The sequence below is a fragment of the Ovis canadensis genome, chromosome 8 (genome assembly GCF_042477335.2).
Source record: "Ovis canadensis isolate MfBH-ARS-UI-01 breed Bighorn chromosome 8, ARS-UI_OviCan_v2, whole genome shotgun sequence".
NCBI classification, from domain to species: domain Eukaryota; kingdom Metazoa; phylum Chordata; class Mammalia; order Artiodactyla; family Bovidae; genus Ovis; species Ovis canadensis.
The window spans coordinates 74,946,055-74,968,639 of NC_091252.1; the positions used below are offsets into that span (position 1 = coordinate 74,946,055).

The 22,585-nt window shown below is 43.2% G+C and overlaps 1 protein-coding gene across 1 annotated transcript in view; it reads left to right on the plus strand.

Moving 5' to 3' along the window:
- The first annotated feature begins 345 nt into the window (after positions 1-345).
- Positions 346-22,585, plus strand: part of HECA (hdc homolog, cell cycle regulator) — a 44,835-nt gene continuing 22,595 nt past the window's right edge. Inside the window, exon 1 of the mRNA XM_069598549.1 lies at positions 346-871. Within this exon, the coding sequence (XP_069454650.1) occupies positions 601-871 (271 nt within the window). The 5' untranslated portion in view covers positions 346-600. The remainder of the gene's footprint in view (positions 872-22,585) is intronic.

The window sequence follows — 22,585 nt, forward strand, 5'->3', positions numbered from 1 at the left end:
CACCCCCATTTTCTCCCGATCATATCGTTCTAAGCCTCAATTACATGCAGGTCAGAAGGCCTCCGACTAACTCCAGATGCCACTGGACTGGCGTTTAGGGCCATTTCAGGAAGGTAGGTCCTCAGGCACCCAGGTGCAGTCGGAGACCCGGGGTGCGGGCGCCCCGATGACGTCACTCCAAGGCTGCCGGCTCAGCGCGGGGCGTGACGTCACGCGGGCGGGCCAGGCCACCATGAGGTCACCTAGTGGGTGCGGCCACGCCGAATCCCCAGTGTCGTCACGGGAGGGGGCGGGGCCAGAGCGTGTCAGCGAAGCCGAATCAAAACAAGCCCGAGACCCGCCTTTTCCCTCCGGCTGGAGAGCTTCTTGCTCGCGCCCCGAGCCCGCGGCGCCCGCGCGGCTGCGAGCCTCGGGTGACCGCGCGCCGGCTCCAGGAAGCCGGGGAGGGCGCGGCAGCCGGGATGGCGCGGCGCGGGCCGCGCGGCTAGACGGGCGCCAGCGGAGCCGCCGGCCCGCGCCCTCCGTTCTCGGCCTCCCGAACCCGGCGTCGCGCCGCTGGGAGCCGCCTTCACCGACGCGGGGTACCTGGACGCTCGCGAGATGCCCAATCCCAAAAACAGTAAAGGCGGCCGCAAAAACAAGCGCGCCAACAGCAGCGGGGACGAGCAGGAAAATGGAGCCGGGGCCCTGGCAGTGGCGGGCGCGGCGGGCGCCGCGGCCGGGGGGGCCCTGGCGGTGGCGGCCGGCTGCGGAGCAGCGGCGGCGGGCGCACCCGGCACCGGGGGCGCGGCGGGCGCGGGAGGCGCGGGGCCGGGCGCCGCCAACGCCGCGGCCGCCGCGGGGGCTGCAGCCGCGGGCGACGCCAAGAACGGTAAGTCGGGTCCGGTCAGGCGAGCGCCAACTTCCTCACCGACGGGGACGGCGCGGCGGCGGCGGGGCCCAGGGTGGCGCGGGCGATGTGTGGACAATGCGAGAGTCAGGAAGTGCTCACCCCGCCCCTCCGCCCCGCCGCGGCTGCCCCTTCCCGCTCCCCACGCACGGCGGCGGCGATCGATCGCCGGCCCTGGCTCGGTGTCCGCGCGGCTCTCCGGTCGCGCGTCTCGGGCAGCCTGCGCCCCAAACTCCGAGGGGCTTTCGGGTCCCCGGTCGGGGCGGCGCTCCCCTCGGGCCCTGCCCGTTGTGCTCGCGCTGGCAAAGCCGAGTGTGTGCTCTAGACCAGGGAGGACGAAGGAAGGGAAGAAAGAGCTGCTCAAGTTGAGAAGAATGGTCCGATTGGAAACTTAGGCACCAGTTCCTTCTTCCCTGTGCTCCCCTCACCCACCCGCCTTCCCCTCCCCTGAGTGAAGGGGAGCCGCAAATCCCGGCCGACCAGGGCTTGCTGTGTCGACTGCCACAGGTGAAGAGGCCCCGAGACATTTTTACTGTAGGGTGTGTGTGTGTGTGTCGCTGGGCTGAGGGGGCGGGGGTGTGCTCTTTAATTCTGCTCGCTTGAGGAAGGAAGAGAATCTGAACTTGACTTCCGTTCTCAGCCCGGAGTTTAAAAAAAAAATCATTATTTAATTCTACTTCACATTTTAGGAGGAAGCTTAATAACCTGAATGCACCTTTTGAGAGAGCGTTTAAGAAATAGTGAAGATACCACAAGATTGCCGTTGTCACTGCAGAGACACAGTCTTACAGCGTGCTGGGCAAACACTTTTTCGGACTTGGGCAGTTCTTTGAATTCCTCTGGTCAAGCAGGTTTTCAGAGCAGGGAATATAGGTATATTTTAATGAAGAGAGATTGGGTTCCTAATATCTGACTTTTAACTTGTAGGTTTCAGCTTCCAAAGCCCTTCTTTATGTAGATCACTTACTTTTTAAACTGGTGACCTGCACTTAGAAGAACCCGCATGGTTATCAGAGCAGAGGAGGCTGAAGATTAGCCTATTAGAACCTTAGGCCCCTTGGCTATATCTCTGCAATTTTGAAATAGGAAGGTTCCCCCCCCCTCCCCCCTGTCGCCCGCCCCCCAGGAACAAACATCCCATTTGTGAATGTTTGAAAAGTCAAAATTTGGCCAGACTGTCTTTGGCGTGTTCTGGTTTTTTTGTTTTTTGGGTTTTTTTTTGCCACCCCATGGGCTGTAGCCCGCCAGGCTCCTCTGTGAAATTCTCCAGGCAAGAATACTGAGTGGGTTGCCAGTCCCTTTTCCAGGGGATCTTCCTGACCCAGGGATCAAACCTGGGTCTCCTCCTTGCAGGCAGATTCTTTACCTTCTGAGTCACTTTAATCGACCCCCACCCCCCCTTTTTTTTTGTTCTAAACTTCATCTTGGTATTGATGTGGCAGAGGAGAAAGAAGCGACTCCTTGCTCAGCCATTCAGTTTTGTCATCTTGGAAAGGACAGCTGTTCTGAGCTTCAATTTCCTACCCTGTAAAATCGGGGAAAAAAGAATTATGCTGATTGTATTGGCTCCCTCAGGAAGTTATCTGTGAGGCTCAGAGTGTCCCTTCTCTACGCAGTCCCCAGTACTTGTTGTTTTAGAAGCTGGTTACATTTGTAACAAGCTTAGTCAAGTTTGTCAAGGAAAGGAAGTGATCAGTGAATGACAGCTGTCATTCACTCATTCAAAAGATACTAAGCATTTACCATGTTACAAGTACTGTGTTAAGTATTAAAGGACAGGTGGCAGTCAAAGAAAGGACCTGCTGGTCCTCACCGGAGCTTGCATTCCTGGGGATGGTTCAGAGGGCTTACCCTGCGTCTGCTTGAAAGTTTCAGGTTGACTGTTCCCTTTTCTTCTTTAAAAGATAAGACCTCGTAAGTGGTGTGACGGAATGTTTTCCTTAGGCTATGGTTATGGTGCCCCTGTTACTGCTTTCCACTGAAGTGGCAATCTCAGGTATATTTAGCAGTTCTGTGTATGTCTGTGTGAAGGTATGTATTTGTGATTTGGAGTTTGTTTTATTACATGAATAGAGGAAAAAAGGAATAAATGGGCCAAACATTGCAATAATCACACTTAGAGAAGGTACAAACTTATGTTAGAGCAGTGAGTTGCAGTTTTTTTGCTTTTAATGTTTGTTTATTTATTTGGCTGCTTTGTGTCTCAGTTGGGCATGCAGGATCTTTAGTTTCAGCATGTGGGATCTAGTTCCCTGGCCAGGGATTGAATCTGGGCCCCTGCACTGGGAGCATGGGTGGAGTCTTAACCACTGAACCACCAACGAGTCCCCAGTGAGCTGAATTTTATGATGCCAAATTCTTGATGCTGATGTGGTGTGAAGTCTCAGTGAGTGATCCACCTTAATGTGAAGAATCTGTCACTCCAGTTGATGATCACTGCACATGGGTGCTGAGGTCTCCTGTGTGCAAAATTGATAAATAAGGAGATTATAAATGCTTTTTTGTTCTCTCTCTCTTTTTTTTTTTTTTGCCATTTAAAGATGTGTTTTTTAATGTGGACGTGGGAAAGGTGGCATTGGTGAATTTTTAAAGGAGGGGGCAGCTGATATGTGCAGCCTCTCAATCAACTGATAAAACCCACTTATTTTTAAATTTCAGGATGATGTTAATTGAACTCATAGTATTTCTAAGTCAATTTTTTATTTAGCTATGACATGAAATTTCATAATCATGAATATTACACATTTATTTCAAGAGTGTAGTACATTTACATTATTAAACTTTTAAATGATTTGCTCACACTGTTCAAGTCCGTTGTGATCTACATCTGCAAACATTCAAACTTTATGACTTCACCTAAAGTTAATAGTATTTATTTGTTTTTATTTGGAGTTCATAGAATGGTTTTATGTCTTGTGCTTCCTGGGCAGTGTGGACACTAGGGCAGGGTAATATTGTTCATAGTTTTTCACTGTTAGTCAGTAGTTATTTATAACTACTGATTCTATAAAAAAAGATTTGATGGTTAGGGAAACCTTGAGGAAGCTGTGGCTGAGTTATAGTTGAAGTTAAACTACTTGAAGTTAAGCTTCTTGGTTAAGTTGAATATTAATTGTAAGGACTTTGTACCCCTAAGACGAAATTAATTAGTACATTTTCAGATACTGGTTTATGAAATTTTTGTGGGGATTGGAGTAAAAGATGAAGAAGCACTGTCCTCTTTCTACATAGTAAACATCTGTTTGCACATATTGCAACATTTTGATTGTAGATGGACAAGATTTGCAGTGATTAGAAGGCAATGGCACCCCACTCCAGTATTCTTGCCTGGAAAATCCCATGGATGGAGGAGCCTGGTAGGCTACAGTCCATGGGGTCGCAAAGGGTCGGACATGACTGAGTGACTTCACTTGGAATCATGCATAGATTATACCCATGTATAGTTTCACTCTGGAATTCTGGTTCTATAAGGCCACTGGTTTTCACTTGAGGCCTAAAAATATATGAGCCTTGGTCATAGTATCTACTTTTTAATGGGCCTGGATCTTAAATCCTTTTTATAAATTCCTGTTTTATGGATGACCATGGTTCACCATTCCATTCATTCCTGACTACCACCAGAACCTCTGGGCTGCTGAGTTTGCCTTCATTCATTCAACCATTCATTCATTATTCTTTGTAGTAGATTGGGTTAGTTTACCCAGTGATTAATCTTGCGTTTATTATAATATTATGTATATAATATTATACATAATGTTAAGCTGATGCTTAAGCTCCAATACTTTGGTGACCTGATATGAAGAGCCAACTCATTGGAAAGTACCCTGATGCTGGGAAAGATGAAGGCAGGAGGAGAAGGGTTGACAGAGGATGAGTTGGTTAGGTAGCATCACTTACTCAATGGACATGAATTTGAGCAAACTCCAGGAGATAGTGGAGGACAGAGGAACCTGATGTGCTGAAGTCTATAGGGTCCCAAAGAGTCAGACTTGGCTTAGCAACTGAACAACAACAACAATATATAATATAATATAATATATATATGTGTGTGTATGTGTGTGTGTGTGTATGTATATATATATATATATATATATATATATAGTGGCTGACTTGCATGATACGAGCCTACTAAGGGTTAGCCACTCATGTTAGATTCTGGAAATAGTCTTTGAGACAAAGATTTACCTGCCAGATGTTTACTGGATGTGCTCTTTGCATCATTAGTGGTCAGGGAGTGAGGGAGGCAAGACTGAGCAGAGGGAGGAGCTGAGCTGTGATGCAGAGGGAGCTCTGGAGCTCCGCTGACGCTCCTGAATTATCTTACCTTGAGGCATATGGGTGGGGCCTTAACTACCCCCCCTCACCCCCACATACACATTGGTTGGTCATTGGACATGAGGTACCCCCAGGAAGAGGGAATGATCTGGGAGGGGGGTGACAACTGTTAGCTGTAGAGCTTCTGTGGACATTTCAGCAGAGTAGTAAGTACAGGTACATCACTATTTTTAATGATTGCATATAATATACCATTGTGTGTCTATATCTTGGATAAACTGATCATTCTGCTCTTGTTTGATCTTTAAGTGTTTATTTGTATATCTCTAAGCATTATTCAATGGCACCCCACTCCAGTACTCTTGCCTGGAAGATCCCATGGGTGGAGGAGCCTGGTAGGCTGCAGTCCAAGGGGTCGCTGAGTTGGACACAACTGAGCGACTTCACTTTCACTTTTCACTTTCATGCATTGGAGAAGGAAATGGCAACCCACTCCAGTGTTCTTGCCTGGAGAATCCCCGGGACGAGGAAGCCTGGTGGGCTGCCGTCTATGGGGTCACACAGAGTCGGACACGACTGAAGTGACTTAGCAGCAGCAGCAAGCATTATTCAGTTACTTCTTTAAGATAAACTATTACCTGTAGACTTGCTATGTCCAAGAATATGCACTTTGTTATGATTTTTAATATATGCCTGGAGATTGCCCTATGGAAAGGTTGTACCATTTTAACTTCATTGTGGTCAGAGTGCCCTTTCCCCACGGCCTCTTCAGTTTCTGGTTCATACTGTTTCAAAGGTGTGCTGGAGAATTGCTGGTACTCTCCAAACGTATCAACAGTAGGGAGGCCCATGTTTAGATTCAGAGCCTGGAGCAGATGCTGCCATACTTGGGGGTATTTTCCAAGGCTGCATTTATTTCTCCTGTGATCTTGTTAGCCACCAGATCAACAAGTATTCAACAAAATACCTAATAGTGGTAAATGGTATCTTACTAACTGGTGATAGTCCATGGGATCACAGAGAGTCAGACACGACTCAGAGATTGAACATGCATGCATGATTGTTAGTGAGGATGCAAGCATAAGCTTTTGAAATTCTTGCTGCACTGTTATTTTAATCTTAAAAAATAAGCCCTAGAATTTTTTGTAAGTTTTAGTCAAAACGTGGTGTTTAAACAGACCTGGGTGTAACCCAAGGTGCCACAACTTAAGGGCAAAGTGACTTAACCTCTCTCAGCCTTCATTTTCTGAACACAAGCCTTTGGAGTGTTTTTGCAGATTCAGAAAAATGGTATATGTGAGAGATCTTGGCATAGGGCCTGGCAAATATGAACACTATTAACAATGTCAAAAGTTTTGTGATTTGTTCAGCCTTATCTAGTTACAAAACTTGTTAAATTATTCTGTTGGGAACAGACACTGAGAGTCAATAAGTTGATTTCTTAATGTAGAAAAAGACTGTGGTGACATACAGATTTTTATTCAGGCATTGATTTGACTATACATGATTTTCTATTCTTCCCTCATCATCTCTCTTTTTCCATAGTTTACCTGGAAAAATCAGAGGATTTAACCAAAAGAAAAAAGTAAAAAGCAAACTGTGAAAATGGTTTCCTCTTCCTTTCTTCATTCATTCGTTTGTCTAGCTAGTATGTATTGAGCGCCTGTTAGGTGCTGTGTCAGGGCACTGTGTTAGGCCCTGGGATTACAAGGACAAAAGAATCAGCCCCTGGGGGCCTATGGCTTAGTTGGGAGTCCTTATGGAAATGAATGAGAGTAGGTTATTGCATGTACTACGCAAAGGCAGCTATGGAATAAGGAGCAGGAACTTGTGAGGTGGTCACGTATCGGATTAAAGCTGGGGCTTGTGTCTGAGGACATGAGCAAATGAACTGAGCACATAGAAGTAAAGAGTAATTCAGAGGAGGTGAGGCGCTCCGGGTGTTCTTTGGGGATCAGCTGGGGCTTAATATTATTAATTAAAGACCCTTTCCTCTCTCCAGGAAGCAGCTTGAAAGCTCATTCATTAGCTCCTGTGTTTGTTTGCTCATTCACTATTTTGTTCATCTGTGCACTCATGCATTTACTAAACATTTATTTTGTGCCCACTGTCTTCTATGACTGAAAGTGTGACACTGAATTATACATGGAGACATCAGAAGCTGCATGGCTCATGGAAACTGGGAGAGAGACATGTACACGTCAGGGGTAATGATCATAGGTGCCCAGTACAAGAAAGGATTTGTTTCCTGCAAGAGGGGGACCTTTGAGCTGAGTCTTGCAGGAAAAGAAGCAAGGCTCTGAAAGCAGAGGAAGGATGTTTTGAGGGTGGCTGGGGGAGGTGGGCAAGAGCCTTGAGTTCTGGTTGCTGCTGTAGTGGTTCATGGCTGGTGTGAGGTTCGGTGGTGGAAAGGAAATGGGTCCAGACAGTCAAATCTGGGTGCTTAGTCACCAGTACAGAACCATCCCTGAGGTTTATAAGCAAAGACATGATTGGTTGACCCTGCAAAGGGGAATAATCATCGGTTGGCAAGCTTGTAAAGTTGTTGTTTATTTTAACATCATGGGTATCTTTCGGCAGTCTTTCTTTTATTACAGCTAATCATGGTTTGGTGGTCCAGCCTGCCACTGACTGTTGATTGTGATTTTTTTAGTAAAGTAGTGGGCACACAGCACACACTGCTTTTCTGCACGGCAAGATGAAAGTGTGACAGCCCCAAGGAAAAGTCTCTCTTAATTGTGGGCACCAGCATCCTGATGCTCTGTTAGCCATGGGAGGTTAGCTAATTGAGGTGAACTTCAGAGAACCTGACGCCAAGGGAGGGCTGGGTACCATATGAGCCAAAGAGCTTCCTCTGGATGGAGGGGTTGTCGCTATGGTTTATTTTTCACATCTTGATAGAAAGTGTCTATCTCTGTGCTGGGTTGGACTAATTATATTTGTAATTTTATTTTTTATCCTCATCGAGTCAGTTTTAAAATAATAAAGTCTGGTGAGGGAGATGTCATTATTTTATACAAAGTGACTGTGTTTTTAAGTCTGTGTGTTTCAGAAAGCTTCCATTTCTCAGTGGTTGGTGAAATAGTAGCTTGCTTTATTTAATCAACAGGATGCTTTAGCTCAATTGTACTTGAGAGGTTTTTGTAAACTGGCAAAAAATGAGTAGCATTTCTAATTCTTAATTGTATGTTCTGATTTATCAGAAGTGGATAGAAAAACAAATTATTTCTGCTAAATTATACTTAGGAGGATGGTACTTGAAAGCATTCTAAAAGTTAGAAACAAGAAAGATATTAAGAGGAAGTTTAAAGAAAAGTGAAGGAGAACTTAAAAGGAAGTGTTTAATGTTAATCATATCATTGTTTAGAATAACAAGAACGTTTGCATGGTTCTCATATGTACGCATAGTGCAGTGTATTGATACTTCACTGATTTAAATTGTCAAGGAGGAAAAACTTTTCTTCTCCCCTCTTAGGTTCATGATTTTGGGGCTTGCAAATTAAACTGACAGAGTAGCAAGACAAAAGACAGATTTACTCACAGACAAAAACATGACTCAAAGGTGTGGTTAGAATTTGTGTCTTATCTACTATCTTAATGAGAGATGGGGCGGGGAGAAGGGTTCTTCTTGGAAAGCCAAGTGGCTTCCTAGTAAGAGTAGGGGAGAGGGAGAAAGGGCGCCTATAAGAAAAGAAATGAATTTTTGAAGAGCTCAGTGGGCCCTAAAAGAATACATGGGTGATGATCATTTTGTGACAGTGTGTGTTTAGGTGTGGTGTGGAGACTTATTTCTGATGGTAAAAGTCAATCTTCTCAGGTTGCTTTTGAAAGGGATTTATGAGTTGTTTTGAGAGGCTCTGTTTTTAGGCAGAGATTTCAGCAATTCAAATGCCTTCAGCTTAGAATAATTTTTAGGCCACAGTGGCAGATTCTGAACCCTTTCAAAACTTGTTGAAGTTCAGTATCACCCCCATAATAGCAGTTAGAAAAGATAGTGCTATAATTCTGGATTTCTGTTTTTCATTTTGTTGTAAATTTATTAGAAATAGATGGCCTTAAGCCATATGCCTTTATAAACTGAGAGAGTAAATTAGGCAAAAGTTAGGAAGATATCAACTTGTTCCTATAAGAAAAGAAGATATACTCGTCAAATTTCAAGTGGATGTTTCTCCCAGGGGTTAGTATAGGTTTGATACCTGAGATCGTGTCCCTTTAAATCATAAAAGCATCTCAGGAGTCTTTGACACTAGTATTGAAACTAAATCACAGACTACTTTAGGTTTCTAAATGAGCACTCCTGAATGTGACATTACATCAATATAATATTTAGTTGAACTGTAGAATTTATTAAAGTGACACATTACTTGTTATGCCTGACAGACCTCAGTGTCTGGACAGAAATGGAGGGAATGGGCAATGGAGGGAATCAAGGTCTGGCTATTTTTGATTGGCAGCAGGTGCAGTCTGTAATCTGAGAGGCTGAACCTGGGATGCTTGGTGATGGTTGTTACGAACAAATGCAGCGCTGCCAGAGGCCATGAGAGAGCCTGGCATTGGAAGATAGAAAGTGTTTTTCTGTGGTGGAGGCAGAAATGACCATGTCTAATACACACAGGGCAACTTGGAGAATTCTTCCACTTCACCTCCTCAGATCTGTTCTTACTGGGCAGTGCTTACAAGTTGGAGTATTGTTAATCCTATAATGATATGTATTGGGCATTTAGTTTTACAAATGCTGATGATGTGTTGTGGTTCAGTAGCAAATTAGGTAAAATGCCTGGATGGTAGTTATGTTGGGGCTGTAGAACCCCTGGAACTCACAGAAAGCAGGAGCAGCTTTTGCCGGCAACAGGAACAATGATCACTCCCTTTATGGAGCTCTGACTGGGAGCCAGGTGGGACGCCCCTGCTGTCTGCAGTCTGCATTGGAGGACAGGGACACTAAGCTCCAGAAATGGCCTCCCTCTCTTTTTACAGAAAAGGCACACTGGTGTTGGAGGGATGTGCTAGACCCTGATGTTGCAGTCAGATCTTACATGATACTGGGTCTGTTTTGACTGATATGCAAACCTGTGTATGAATAATGAACAAGTTTTTAAGTAGAGGGCTTAAATTTAGTATAAAAACATTAGGGGAAGCAATCATTGTTATTGTTGTTTAGTCACTAAGTTGTGTTCAACTCTTTCAGACCCCATGGACTCTAGCCTGCTAGGCTCCTCTGTCTATGGGGTTTCCTAGGCAAAAATACAGGAGAAGGCAATGGTACCCCACTCTAGTACTCTTGCCTGGAAAATCCCATGGATGGAGGAGCCTGGTGGGCTACAGTCTGTGGGGTCACTGAGAGTCGGACACGACTCAGTGACTTCACTCTCACTTTTCACTTTCCTGCATTGGAGAAGGAAATGGCAACCCACTCCTGTGTTCTTGCCTGGAGAATCCCAGGGACGGGGGAGCCTGGTGGGCTGCTGTCTATGGGGTCGCACAGAGTCGGACACAACTGAAGTGACTTAGCAGCAGGCAAAAATACTGGAGTGGGTGGCCATTCTCGTCTCCAGGGGATCTTGCCAATCCAGGGATCGAACTCGGGCCTCCTGCATTGCAGGCAGATTCTTTACCACTGAGCCACCAGGGAACCCCAAGAAAGCAATAGGGCCATTTAAATTACTTTTAAAAGACCTCATGCTGTGGATGAAACTGGAGCCGATTATACAGAGTGAAGTAAGCCAGAAAGAAAAACACCAATACAGTATACTAACACATATATATGGAATTTAGGAAGATGGCAATGACGACCCTGTATGCAAGACAGGGAAAGAGACACAGATGTGTATAACGGACTTTTGGACTCAGAGGGAGAGGGAGAGGGTGGGATGATTTGGGAGAATGACATTCTAACATGTATACTATCATGTAAGAATTGAATCTCCAGTCTATGTCTGACGCAGGATGCAGCATGCTTGGGGCTGGTGCATGGGGATGACCCAGAGAGATGTTATGGGGAGGGAGGTGGGAGTGGGGTTCGTGTTTGGGAACGCATGTAAGAATTAAAGATTTTAAAATTTAAAAAATAAAAAACTAAAATTAAAAAACAAAACCAAAACAAAACAAAAAACAAAAAACAAAAAAAATAAAAGACCTCATGCTTATCTTTCTGGTACTTGAACTGAAATTAAATTTGTGAAACAAGAAAACATTTGTCCAAGGAAGTACTTAGCTTACACATTGTACGCTCATGTTAATTTGATCCTTCTCATGATAGAAGGACTTCCTGGTCTTGGGATGGCGGAAACAGGCCATCTGCATGGATACTTCCAGTTCTTAATGGATCACAGTTCATAGCGCAGATGTGATTATCTTCGTTAGGCCGAAGTTCTAGAAGTGAGATCACTGGTCACCAGGCGTGTGATTTTCAAGGCTTTGATGCCTCTTGCCAAACTGCTATCCAGAAAGGGTTCCCCTCTTTCCACTGACTCTGGCGCTGCATGGAGTGCTCCATTCTCCACACTCCTCCACCGGGAGTTTGATAACCACTTTCCCCTATGCCAATCAGATAGGTGAAAAATCACATCCCATTGTAATGTTCATTTCCATTTGTTGACTTGCCAGCTGAGTGAATGTCTTTTTATGTGTATACTGTTCATTTGTGTTTTTTCCTGTTTGTGTTTTTTGTCCATTTAACTAATGGGCATTGATCTGCACAAGGTCTTTGTATATTCAGGATACTTTTTGACATACATTTCTGCTGGCTTATTGTTTATCTTCTTACCTTGTTTGAAGCATCCTGGCTGGTTAGAAATGTTATAGATTTGTATGATCCCAGAAAATCCACAAAGAGAAAGACAAGAGAGAGTGGGGAAAGTTGTCTGTAAAGTTACTTGTAGGAAAAGCAGTTTGGGCCTGGCGTCAGGGTAGTGACTGAATTCATTTGGGTGTCAACGATAGTAACACTGTTAGGTTTGTGAGGTTCTGTGTCCTTCTGTTTGTGAGGTTCCTGAGGTTCTGTTTGTATTTAATTTGCAAGGCTTTGTTTCACAGGATTGGTTATAGTTCCCATCACCCTCCTTCACCTCCTCCCTGACCACTCCTGTCCATGGGAGCTGAGCTCCCATGCTCAACACCTGTTGTTTCCTGCACATTCTTAAAGTCCCCTGCAGTTTTTATTCCAGCCAGTTCCAAGGACTTTGAAACTTGTAGATAAAAGCTTACTAATTTACTTATCACTTCTGCTACAAACTGAGGCCGCTTATGGCTAAGTTACCTGTAAATTCCCTGTGATCGTAAACTTAAATGCTGAATTATAGGAAAGTTCTCACTTTTTTCATTCTGGCACTTGCATTCAAATTACATTTCTGTGTTAAGAAAGTGAGAACACAGAACTCACCTGGACCAAAAGTTTATTTGTGCCCTGTTCATCACGCTGATCCAGTCTGCCCTGTGCTTCCCAAATGTCTGTGACTTGCAGGAGATTCCCAAACTCACTGCTTTTTTTAAAGAGTGTGAGATTTGAGAGACCCAGGTCCTAGTTTGAGGTTTGCCATTTTGCAAGGCTGATGGAGCTTTCTGAGGCCAACTATCCTTATCTGTGGAAAGCAGGATAACATGATATTGCGTATGACTAACTCTTTGCAAAAAACTGTATTGCTATTTGAAAAAGCCCATGGTTGTGTCATGCTTTGGGGTTTTGGGTGTTTTCTAGTTGGTGTTTTGGTTTTCTGTTTGTCCTGTGGTTGTGTGTCTGCTTCCCCTAGTGGTGAATGCATGCTCTGATTTGTTGAAAGAACCGGGGCCAACCTGGGCTTTGCCCCACAGCTTGCAGTGAATGTTGCTCTTCCAAAATGCTGATTCTACTTCCTTGGGAGAGCCTTTCGTTTCTCTGTAGGTTCAGGTCTGGCAGCTCTTGCTGTGTGAGTTTTCCCAAGGAATCTGCAGTGTTTACCTGCTGGTCTCAGGGTGAGCGCCCTCCTTGAGTGGGTTCTTCTAGGGTTTCTGACCCACTGAGGGGAAGGCCTGTGGAGGCTGAAGTCATGGGGCGGGTGCTTTCCCCCAGCCCTTGTAGAGCTGACTTGTGGATTGTTTCATTGTGATCTGTGAATCATCTGTCCCCAGGTTTCATTATAACCACAAACTGTGCTGTGGTTTTAACCATTTGATTAGCAGAGCCTTGCTTTTGGCCTGGTGTGCCTATGTCTGTAATCATGCCTTCTTTAGTTTGTGTCCACTCATTTCAGGCCTTTGTGCTCCCTGCTCATTACCAACCTCTGGGGTTCTGTGGAGTAGGAGTTGGTATTGTAAAAGCATTTGGGATACTTTCATAACACTTGCGTGCATGCTTGCTAAGTCGCTTCAGTCATGTCTGACTCTGTGCGACCCTATGGACTATAGCCAGGCTCCTTTGTCCATGGGATTCTCCAGGCAAGAATACTGGAGTGGGTTGCCATTTCCTCCTGCAGGTCATAACACTTTGGGTTGTTTCCTTACCTCCTTTTCAGATTTTACATCTTAAATAAAATTAAAGAATTGTGAATGTACCAAATTGTATTATGGGTTTTAACAAGATAACTTCTACAGGCATATGACACTTGGTATGTATCTGTGTTGGTGCGTTTATATAAATGTATGGGTGCGTTTTTTTAAATCATTGTTTTTCTTGGGATTTGGTTGATTAAAAACAAGCCTTCTCTTTGAGATATTCAGATTTGAAATTTTTGACTTTGTATCAGTTTTCCTCATAATTTATTTTTTAATGTTCATGAGGTGTGTGATCTAAAGATGAATTGGAAAAGTTTTTGAAGAATTAATTTGAAATTTTTTCTCTTGACAGATTTGGAAATACTGATTAGAATTTATCTGGAGTATAATCATATATACATTTGTATATGTTTATATATTTTAATAAAATTGTATTTAACTGGACAAATTCTTTTATGACAAAAGAGAAATGTCTAGATATTTTTGCTAACTCTTTCATAAGTGGTATATTCCCCCTCTAGGTTAGAAATGAATAGTTTTGAACCTTTGAAAATAATCATACTATAAAATTATATTTTGTGTTCCACAAAAGTTAGTAACTGGGAAAGGAAGCATTGTTTAGTTATTAATATAATGACATCTTTGGCTTAATATATCAGTGGGGTAAAAACTTTTGGGGAAGAACTTTGAGCTTCCTTTGCAGTAGAAGATTTTATGGCATACTCTTCTGAAAATAAGTCATATTATAGCAGCTTTGTTGAGTATGTATATGTGGTGAACTACTGAGTTTGGACATAGACATGATTTATTTTTGAGTCTAGTTTTCATTTTCACTGAGGTATGTATAAGGCTTAGACACACCCTCTGCTTTGACAAGTCTTTCCTTGTTACAACAGATTCTCTAACTTGCTTGTTGGTTGCTGATGCAGCATTTTAGAAATAGGCCGAGTAGTGTGGCCCCCCCAGGCTAAAGCTTTGTCTTCTCTCCCTAGCTCACAGCAGAGTGACTGCGGGGGTGGAAGGGAATGCTATAACGCTTTTTCTCAGCTTTATTTTGAAGGGAAGGCAAGGGAACTGAGAGTGTATTTTTCAGGGAGTTCAGCAGGATAGGAAAGGAATATGGAAAACAAAGGAGTGTAAGGATTTGATTTAGCTTGGAGTGTGGATAGAGTAGGGAAATGAATTTAGCCACATTGTGCTGGGGATTTATTGATTTAATGACAATAGTAGCCTGAAAATCTTCTTGGGGATTGCTGGCATGTTGACCCAAGCAGGGTTCAGGCAAAGCAGGTTGAGGTTCTGCTTCTCAACGCCAGCGCTCTTTCTGCTGCCCCATTCCATAGTGTTTACTGATACAATGCCAAATGTTTATGTTCTTTCCGAGAAAAGTTGCTTTATTCTCCTTGACATGTAAACCTTTTTTTATTTTTGAGATTAGCACTTCTATTAGCTAGAGTAGATTTACCTCACTCTCTTTCTTTGTTTTTAAGGAGTGCAAAGATTGGGGTCAGGAAATCTTTATATTGTAATCGGGTTTAAGCACTTGTTTCTTTAATTTGACTTTCTGTAGACCTAGTTTTTAAATAATTCTGGATTGATGTGGGCATTGGCCATTCTGAATAAACTTGTGTCACCAGATCATAGTCAGTAGTTAGATAATTTTGAATGAGACGCTATTTCAGATTCTAGAACTGGTTACTGTACCTTGTTACACAGAGTTATTGGTCACTGCCTCTCCTTATAAGCTGGCTCTGTGCTCTATTGATCTCTGTGCAGTATGAGTGGGTATGGAAGAGGGAAGGCGCCTTGCTAGCTGAATGACCTTGGGCAGAGCAGTAAAGGATCCTCTTGTGGGCTTAGGATGTGTTTGTAGAATCTGAACCAAGGGATTGTCTTATTTGTATTGTGTGAAGTTTTGGTATTTTTAAGAAACTTTCAGGGAAAATTATGAAACCATTATCTTCATCCTGATATTCAGCCAAAAGCAGACGTATTTGGGGTCTGTGTCCTTTTAGGTCTTGACATGATCTCTGGTAGATAACAAAACTATGAGTTTTCTACTTTAACGTCATTATTGACACAGATTTCTTACTGGTATCAGGGTTTTTGAGCCAGAATGGAAATTTAAAAATGGGTAAAATAGAAGTCTGTAGCTTTCTATTCAGTTTTAACTTCAGAGTAGGTAGGCTTGTGAATTTTAACTGAACCTAAGAAAGAGTGAGTCTAGGAGAATAAACTGAATCTATTGAGACAACGTTAAAAACCCAAGTTGTTAAATATAGTTGAAGAGCACGTTGTTATTGTTGTTGTTTTTTTTTTGGTTGGTGGGGGAAATATGAGGCTTCCATGTTTATTTGGGTGGAGTGGTTTGTTTGAGTAGAAGTCTTGTGTTTAAATCCTATTCAAAGCATGAAAACATGTTTAACTGAATTTAATCTCCATGTACTCAACTTGCTACCCTCTTTGGAACAGTCTCACACACTAAAATAACATCAGAGAGGATAAACTAAATCAGAGGTTAAGACAGATATGCTTAAGTGAGCTTTACTATAGCTCCCATGCTAATTAAAACAAGTTGACAAAATACTTTGAAAGTATTAGTTTCCCTTCGTTACAGGACTTAGTATCTTTTAAAAAGTTTTAGTAGAGAAGGGTCTCGAAATAGTTGAGAAAATTTGCTTAAAAACTTTTTTAGTTTTCACTTGAGAAAATACTCACCAGTTAGTCAAGAAATGATTTTTAACCCCCTGGTGAGTCTGAGGTGTGGTATGGGCACCGGCCTCCTCCTCCTCTGATCTGTGCTCAGTACTGCCCCACAGGGAAGGCTGGTGACCGAAGCAGAGGCTTGGCACATGGGCCTTATGGGTGACCAGGTGGCAGATCCAGTCCTGGACCTAGTTGTGGCGCTCTTTGAGTGCAGCCGAGGGACGTGGGGCTTTGGCCTGGGAGTTTCTGAGATTCCTGAATGCATCTGTGATGTCATCACTATAATTTTCAGCAGGCTGATTTGAAAGTATTGATAAAACTTTTTTTTTTTAATTTTTATTTTTACTTTATTTTACTTTACAATACTGTATTGGTTTTGCCATACATTGACATGAATCCACCACGGGTGTACATGCATTCCCAAACATGAACCCCCCTCCCTTGATAAAACTTTTTTAAGACAGATATACTTAAGTGAGCTTTACTATAGCTCCTATACTAATTAAAACAAGTTGACAAAATACTTGAAAAATACTTTTTTTTGCTTGTGTGTCCCCTAAAGGAATTTGAGAAAGCAAAGTCCCTTTTACTTAATACTATTTCACCCTGTTTTTTTTTTTTTTTGGTTGTTGTTGTTGAAGTTTAAATGCAGAGGGTACAGTCTTCAGTTTATTGTAAAACTCGTCATTTTGATGTATTTAAACAGAATCCAAATATCATAGTAACTTGATAACCGTAGTCATTTAAAAGATCATGGTCAGAAATTTTACATTTTTTTTCTATTTTTATCATCTTGTCATTTTTCTATAACAAAATATATCTTTAAACTTAAATTTATATTAAGACCTACTTCCGGAATGATAGAAGGACCTCTGGATATCTGCCTCTCCTTAAGAACAATGTGAACACCGGAAAAAATGATCAAAATCAACTTTTCAGAATTCTAGAAATTAACAAAAGACTTGCTTTAATCCTCGGAGTTTTTATTCAAGGGAAATGCCTGAGTCATAGTAGGAACAATGAATTTTGTTTTCTCTTAACTTGCTCTATTCCCGTTTCCTTTCCTTGGCTCCATGGTAGCTTCGTTTTTTTAAAAAAAAATATGTGTGTGTGTGTGTGTGTGTGTGTGTGTGTTTGAAGTGTGGTTGATTTACAGTGTTGTGTTAGTTTCTGGTGTACAGCAAAGTGATTTAGTTTTATGCATACATATATATATGTATACTTTTCAGATTCTTTTCCTTTGGTTGTTATAAGATATTGAATATAATTTCCTGTGCAGTAGGGTCTTATTTATCTATTTTATATATAATAGTATACATTGTGAAAGTAGTATCTGACTCTTTGCGACCCCATAGACTATACAGTCCATGGGGTTCTCCAGGCCAGAATACTGGAGTGGGTAGCTGTTCACTTCTCCAGGGGATCTTCCCAACCCAGGGATTGAACCCAGGTCTCCTACATTGCTGGTAGGTTCTTTACCAGATCAACCCCGAGGGAAGCCCTGTAATATTCATAGTAGCTTTGAAACAAGCAGCCTAGTAGTCATTGGAGGGGGAAGAACAGATTTGAAGCTTCCCCCAAAACTCTAGTCCCAGAGAACTACTACCTTTCGACATGTCTGGAAGCTGCCTGGTAAAATCTCATTCACAGGGCTGGTCTTTATTTGACCTGGCTTAGAGATTACCCAGTGTTAGAAGCCCTCTTATGATGTCTGCTGAGCACACTCAGCAGCAGTTGTTTGTCATTGTAATTATGATACTAGCCAGCAGCCAGAGCAAACAAGAAATGGGTCAAAACACCTAGGAAGAATGTCTTGAAAGTGGGAGGTCCATAAGGGGTTTTGAGAAGCTCTGACACATTCCTGGTGCCCTAGAGCAGGGGTCCCCAGCCTCCAGGATCTAATGCCTGATGATCTGAGGTGAAGTTGATGCAGTAATAATATAAATAATGTGCACAATAAATGTATTGTACTTGAACCATCCCGAAACCATCCCCCCAACCCTTGGTCTATAGAAAATTTGTCTTCCGTGAAACCCATCCCTGGTGCCAAAGAAGTTGGGGACGCTGCTCTAGAAGACCATGCATGTGGGCAGGGCTCAGAGCATGCCCAGGGAAGACTTGAAGAGCCCCTCATTGTTGCTTCTGGCTGATCTGGAGACTCCAAAAAAGCTGAAAGTAAAGGCCAGTAAGGTTGTAAATTGTTGAAGCATTGAAGGCTTACCCAAGACACACACAGCCCCTTGGCAAAGGGTGGGACACTTACTGTTCAGGGCGTTTAAGAAAATCTCCATCTCTTACTAGCTGACCACTAAACTAACTGAGCAGAAACTTCGGTGGCTACATGTGATGGAAAAATAGAGACCTTAGAGAATTAGTCACTAAACAAACAAACAGCAGTAACAACAGCAGCAGCATACTGGAAGGAGGGAAAATCTGATTTTCAGAGTTGCCACTCTGATTTTCAGAGTTGCCACTGTTAGTAAAAGTGTCTAGTTTTCAACAAAAAAGTATAAGATACTCAAAGACACAGGAAAGCGTGGCTAACAAATTTATTCATCATTTGCAGTCCCTATATGAAGCTCTGGACTGGGCACACAACAGGTGTTCAGAAGTGTTATTGAGTTGACTTGTAATTAGCTGATTTTCAGAGACCCGGTGTGTTTTTCTTTTGTAATAAGTGTTTAACCCTGAGACAAACCCTGGTATGTTTATTTTGTCCCCTAGAACAGGGTCTTTATTAAATAATAACTATTAATAGAAGCCATACATTTGCTCAAATGAGTGTTTATTAGTATTCTGGAAAATTTGAAAGCTGTTTCTTTAATTAATTAAGTATAATAAATCTGCTAAGAAAACTGCCTCGTTCAGAGACCAGATTAGTTTGAAATATTTCCTGTGTAAAGTTTGCCTGTATAGTTTTACAGCATTTTGAGAATATAACTATTCTGTTTTGCAAATGTCCAGATCTCTAGAGACCTGTAATCAAGTGCTCATGTTATCCAGTATTTGACTTCTTTATAGTAGATTCCAAAACTTTAGTGTGTCAGACCTAGTAAACCAGTGTTAGACATCTACATATCTGGACATGCTTATTAAAAAAAAATCTGGAAAATAAATCTGGCCTCTAATCCATAATATTTGCAGATGATAAATAAACCTTTACTGTGTTCATGATCAGTCTTGAGGATGGCAGAAATTCAGGGTTATGTACTATATTGACATTCCCTGATTCATCCCAGGAGCAGAGGAGGAAAGTGGAACTGCTGAAGACATCACATCAGTGCACAGAGCGTTATCAGTATATCCTGGTTTCAGATACTTACTTGTGTATATTTTTCTATATTTTTCATCATCCTTTTCTGCTCCAGTGTCTGTAAAAAAAGATGAAGCAAACCTACTGGACCTGCAGGCCTCAAAACCCCATGTCACTGCAAGGAGAAGATGCTCACTGAATTTGCATTGATGCCAGGGAGGAAGGCAAGGGAAGATTAATATCTTGGAGAATGTGGTCAGAATTCCAAAAGCTGTTGACAGATCCCTGCCGAGGCTAATGCTAGGCTGGCAATATTCAAAGAGTGACACGAGCAGGAGCAAGCTGTAAAACTGATAGTTGTTTACTGGCAATTGTAATTGCCAAAAAGTCTGGCGTTCACCGTGGATCTTGAGGCTAAAATTTAACTGTTGAAGAACTTGGTTAGCAAAAGCCAGGGTCTTTTGTTGTTGTTCACTGTGGAAGTAATGTTGCATCTAGAGTAGGTGTGTATGCGTGTAAACATGCATGTGTATGAAATTACACTGTTAGGGTGATATCTGGTTATTCATAGACACACTCATGTACACCTATGTATGACTGTGTGCCTTATTTCAGTTGGCATGTTATAAACTTGTTTTTTTCTTATATTCTTACATGTGAATACATGTATCTATAATTAGTATACCAATGGACATGACTTTTATTATTAAAACAAGTTGTCATTATAATTGCTAATGCCATTAATAAAGGCTCGATGGCTATAGTAATCTGCTATTCTTGCTGTTAGGTTTTACACTGGCATTTTTTCCACTTGCGGATCTTGTAGGGGCTCAGATGGTAAAGAATCTGCCTGCAATGCAGGAGACCTGGGTTCGATCCCTGGGTGGGGAATATCCCTTGGAGAAGGGAATGGCTACCCTCTCCATAGGGTCGCAAGGAGCCAAACACAACTGAGCAACTAACACGTTCATCCTTAGAAGGTGAAGTTGGTTGGACTCTTGTAGCTGTCAGTGGTGATGTAACCTCGCAGCAGGTTCAGATTGTGTGGCCACATCTGTAATACTTGCCATTTCGCGGTTCACTGCTCTTTTGTCTGCCTCTCCCTTAGTGCTGATCTCTGCAGGGAACATGCGGTTTGTCAGAAATGAATTCCTGGGTTTGCTAGGTGAGGGAGGAGTGGGAAGAAGTAAAGAGGCTGCTGTTGGTAAGAGCTGAGTGGAGACAAGGCTGGGCCCACACGGGGATGACAGAGTCTAGGCTTTGTGGTTTAGAGCCCTGCAGACAGGATCTCCTCTTCCCGGAAGAAGATGAGGTGGGGTGGAGTTGGCAGGCGCCAGAGCCCACTTCACCATGTCTCGCTTCACCGGTGAGGCTGGGAGCAGATGACGGAGGAGGCACCTGCCTGGTCCAGGCGGGACAAGGAGGCCGGAGGGGCTGGATTGGCTGGCAGAGCTCTGAGCAGCAGGAGTCAGCCTGGGATGTGCCTGAGAGACACCAGGCTGGTTGGGAACAGGTGGATGGCTGGGCATGAAGAGCAGAGTGGGAAGCTGAAGGGGCTGAGCCCAGGAGAAGGAGTGAGTGTGGAGCTGGTGAGCACGGCGGCGCCAGGACTCAGTGCTTATGCCGCAGCCAGCCCTTCCTGAAGGGGCTGTGTCTGTGGGGCTCCTGGGCTCCGTGGGTCAGCACTGGCCTCTTCTCTCAGTTTGCATCCTTTTCTGGCTGACTTTGGAAAATGAGGAGGGAGGAGAGCATCTGCTCCCACCCCAAAGTCCACAGTTTGATATGAATTAGGCAAAGCTGGTTTGAACTTTATGGGAAAATGTGGGGAATGGATTTTTGTTTTGATCATTTATAGCCTTCTCCTTCTACAAATAAACTGGCTTTCAAAAATACATGTAATACTATAATAAATAATAAATAAGTGAGAATATTAGTAATAGGGATGACACTGTTAGGAAAAATAATGGATATCTTGGGGCATTGCAAGAGGTAGGTCACAAATGTGGCTTTCAGATTTCTAGTACATGGAGGGAAGAGGCAAACAGAAGCAGAGGTCTGCACTCCAGGGTCCATCAGATAAGAAAACAAAGCAAAACAAAACCAGTGACTTACAAAATGTTATAAAATACTGAGCAATGTCCATGACAATATCCTTTCATAAATAAAACAGATTTATTAGGCCTGCTCACATCATTAAGGGGCTTCCCAGGTGGCACTAGTGGTAGAGAATTCACCTGCCAATGCATGTAATACCTTCATACTGTAAGAGACATGGGTTTGAATCCCTGGGTCAGGAAGATCCCTTGGAGGAGGGCATGGCAACCCACTGCAGTATTCTTGCCTGGAAAATCCCATGGACAGAGGAGCCTGGCGGGCTACAGTCCATGGGGTCACAAAGAGTCGGACACGACTGAGCAACTGAGCATGCATGCATATGCACCATTAAAAGCAGCCTGTCCAGGGAATAAAACAGTGTGGTCCAGGTAACCAGCCCTGTGACACCTGGCTTTACTAAGAGATAGCTTTTACCTGGTGCAAGGCTGACACACTCAGATGCCTCCAGGGTCCTGGCGTATGAATAAGTACTTGAACAGGGCGCGATGCATCTAAAAGGCATTTACACTTCATAACAAGAATCCCTGTACTGGTTTAATAAGACACTGCAGGCTAGACCACCCCACTGGAGCTCAGATCTAGAAGACTGTGAACATCATCTTTGACATCTTTCCTAAAAATTGTTTCTCTCAGAAGAATGTTTGGACGGTATTAAACAGCAGTGAGTTGTGGGCATATTTTCTGATGGGTGTCTTGTCTGCAGATGACCCCTGTTGCCAGTTGATCACACAGCTGAATGTTTTACCCGTTGGACAGACTAGGGGGAGGTGAAGCCATTTGTCTTTTCAGCTGAGGCCTTCGGGAATCCATAGGCAAGGGGAGGGCCCAACTCCACTGTGGCCTTTGGTCTTCAGGCACCATTCTGGATGCACCAAGAG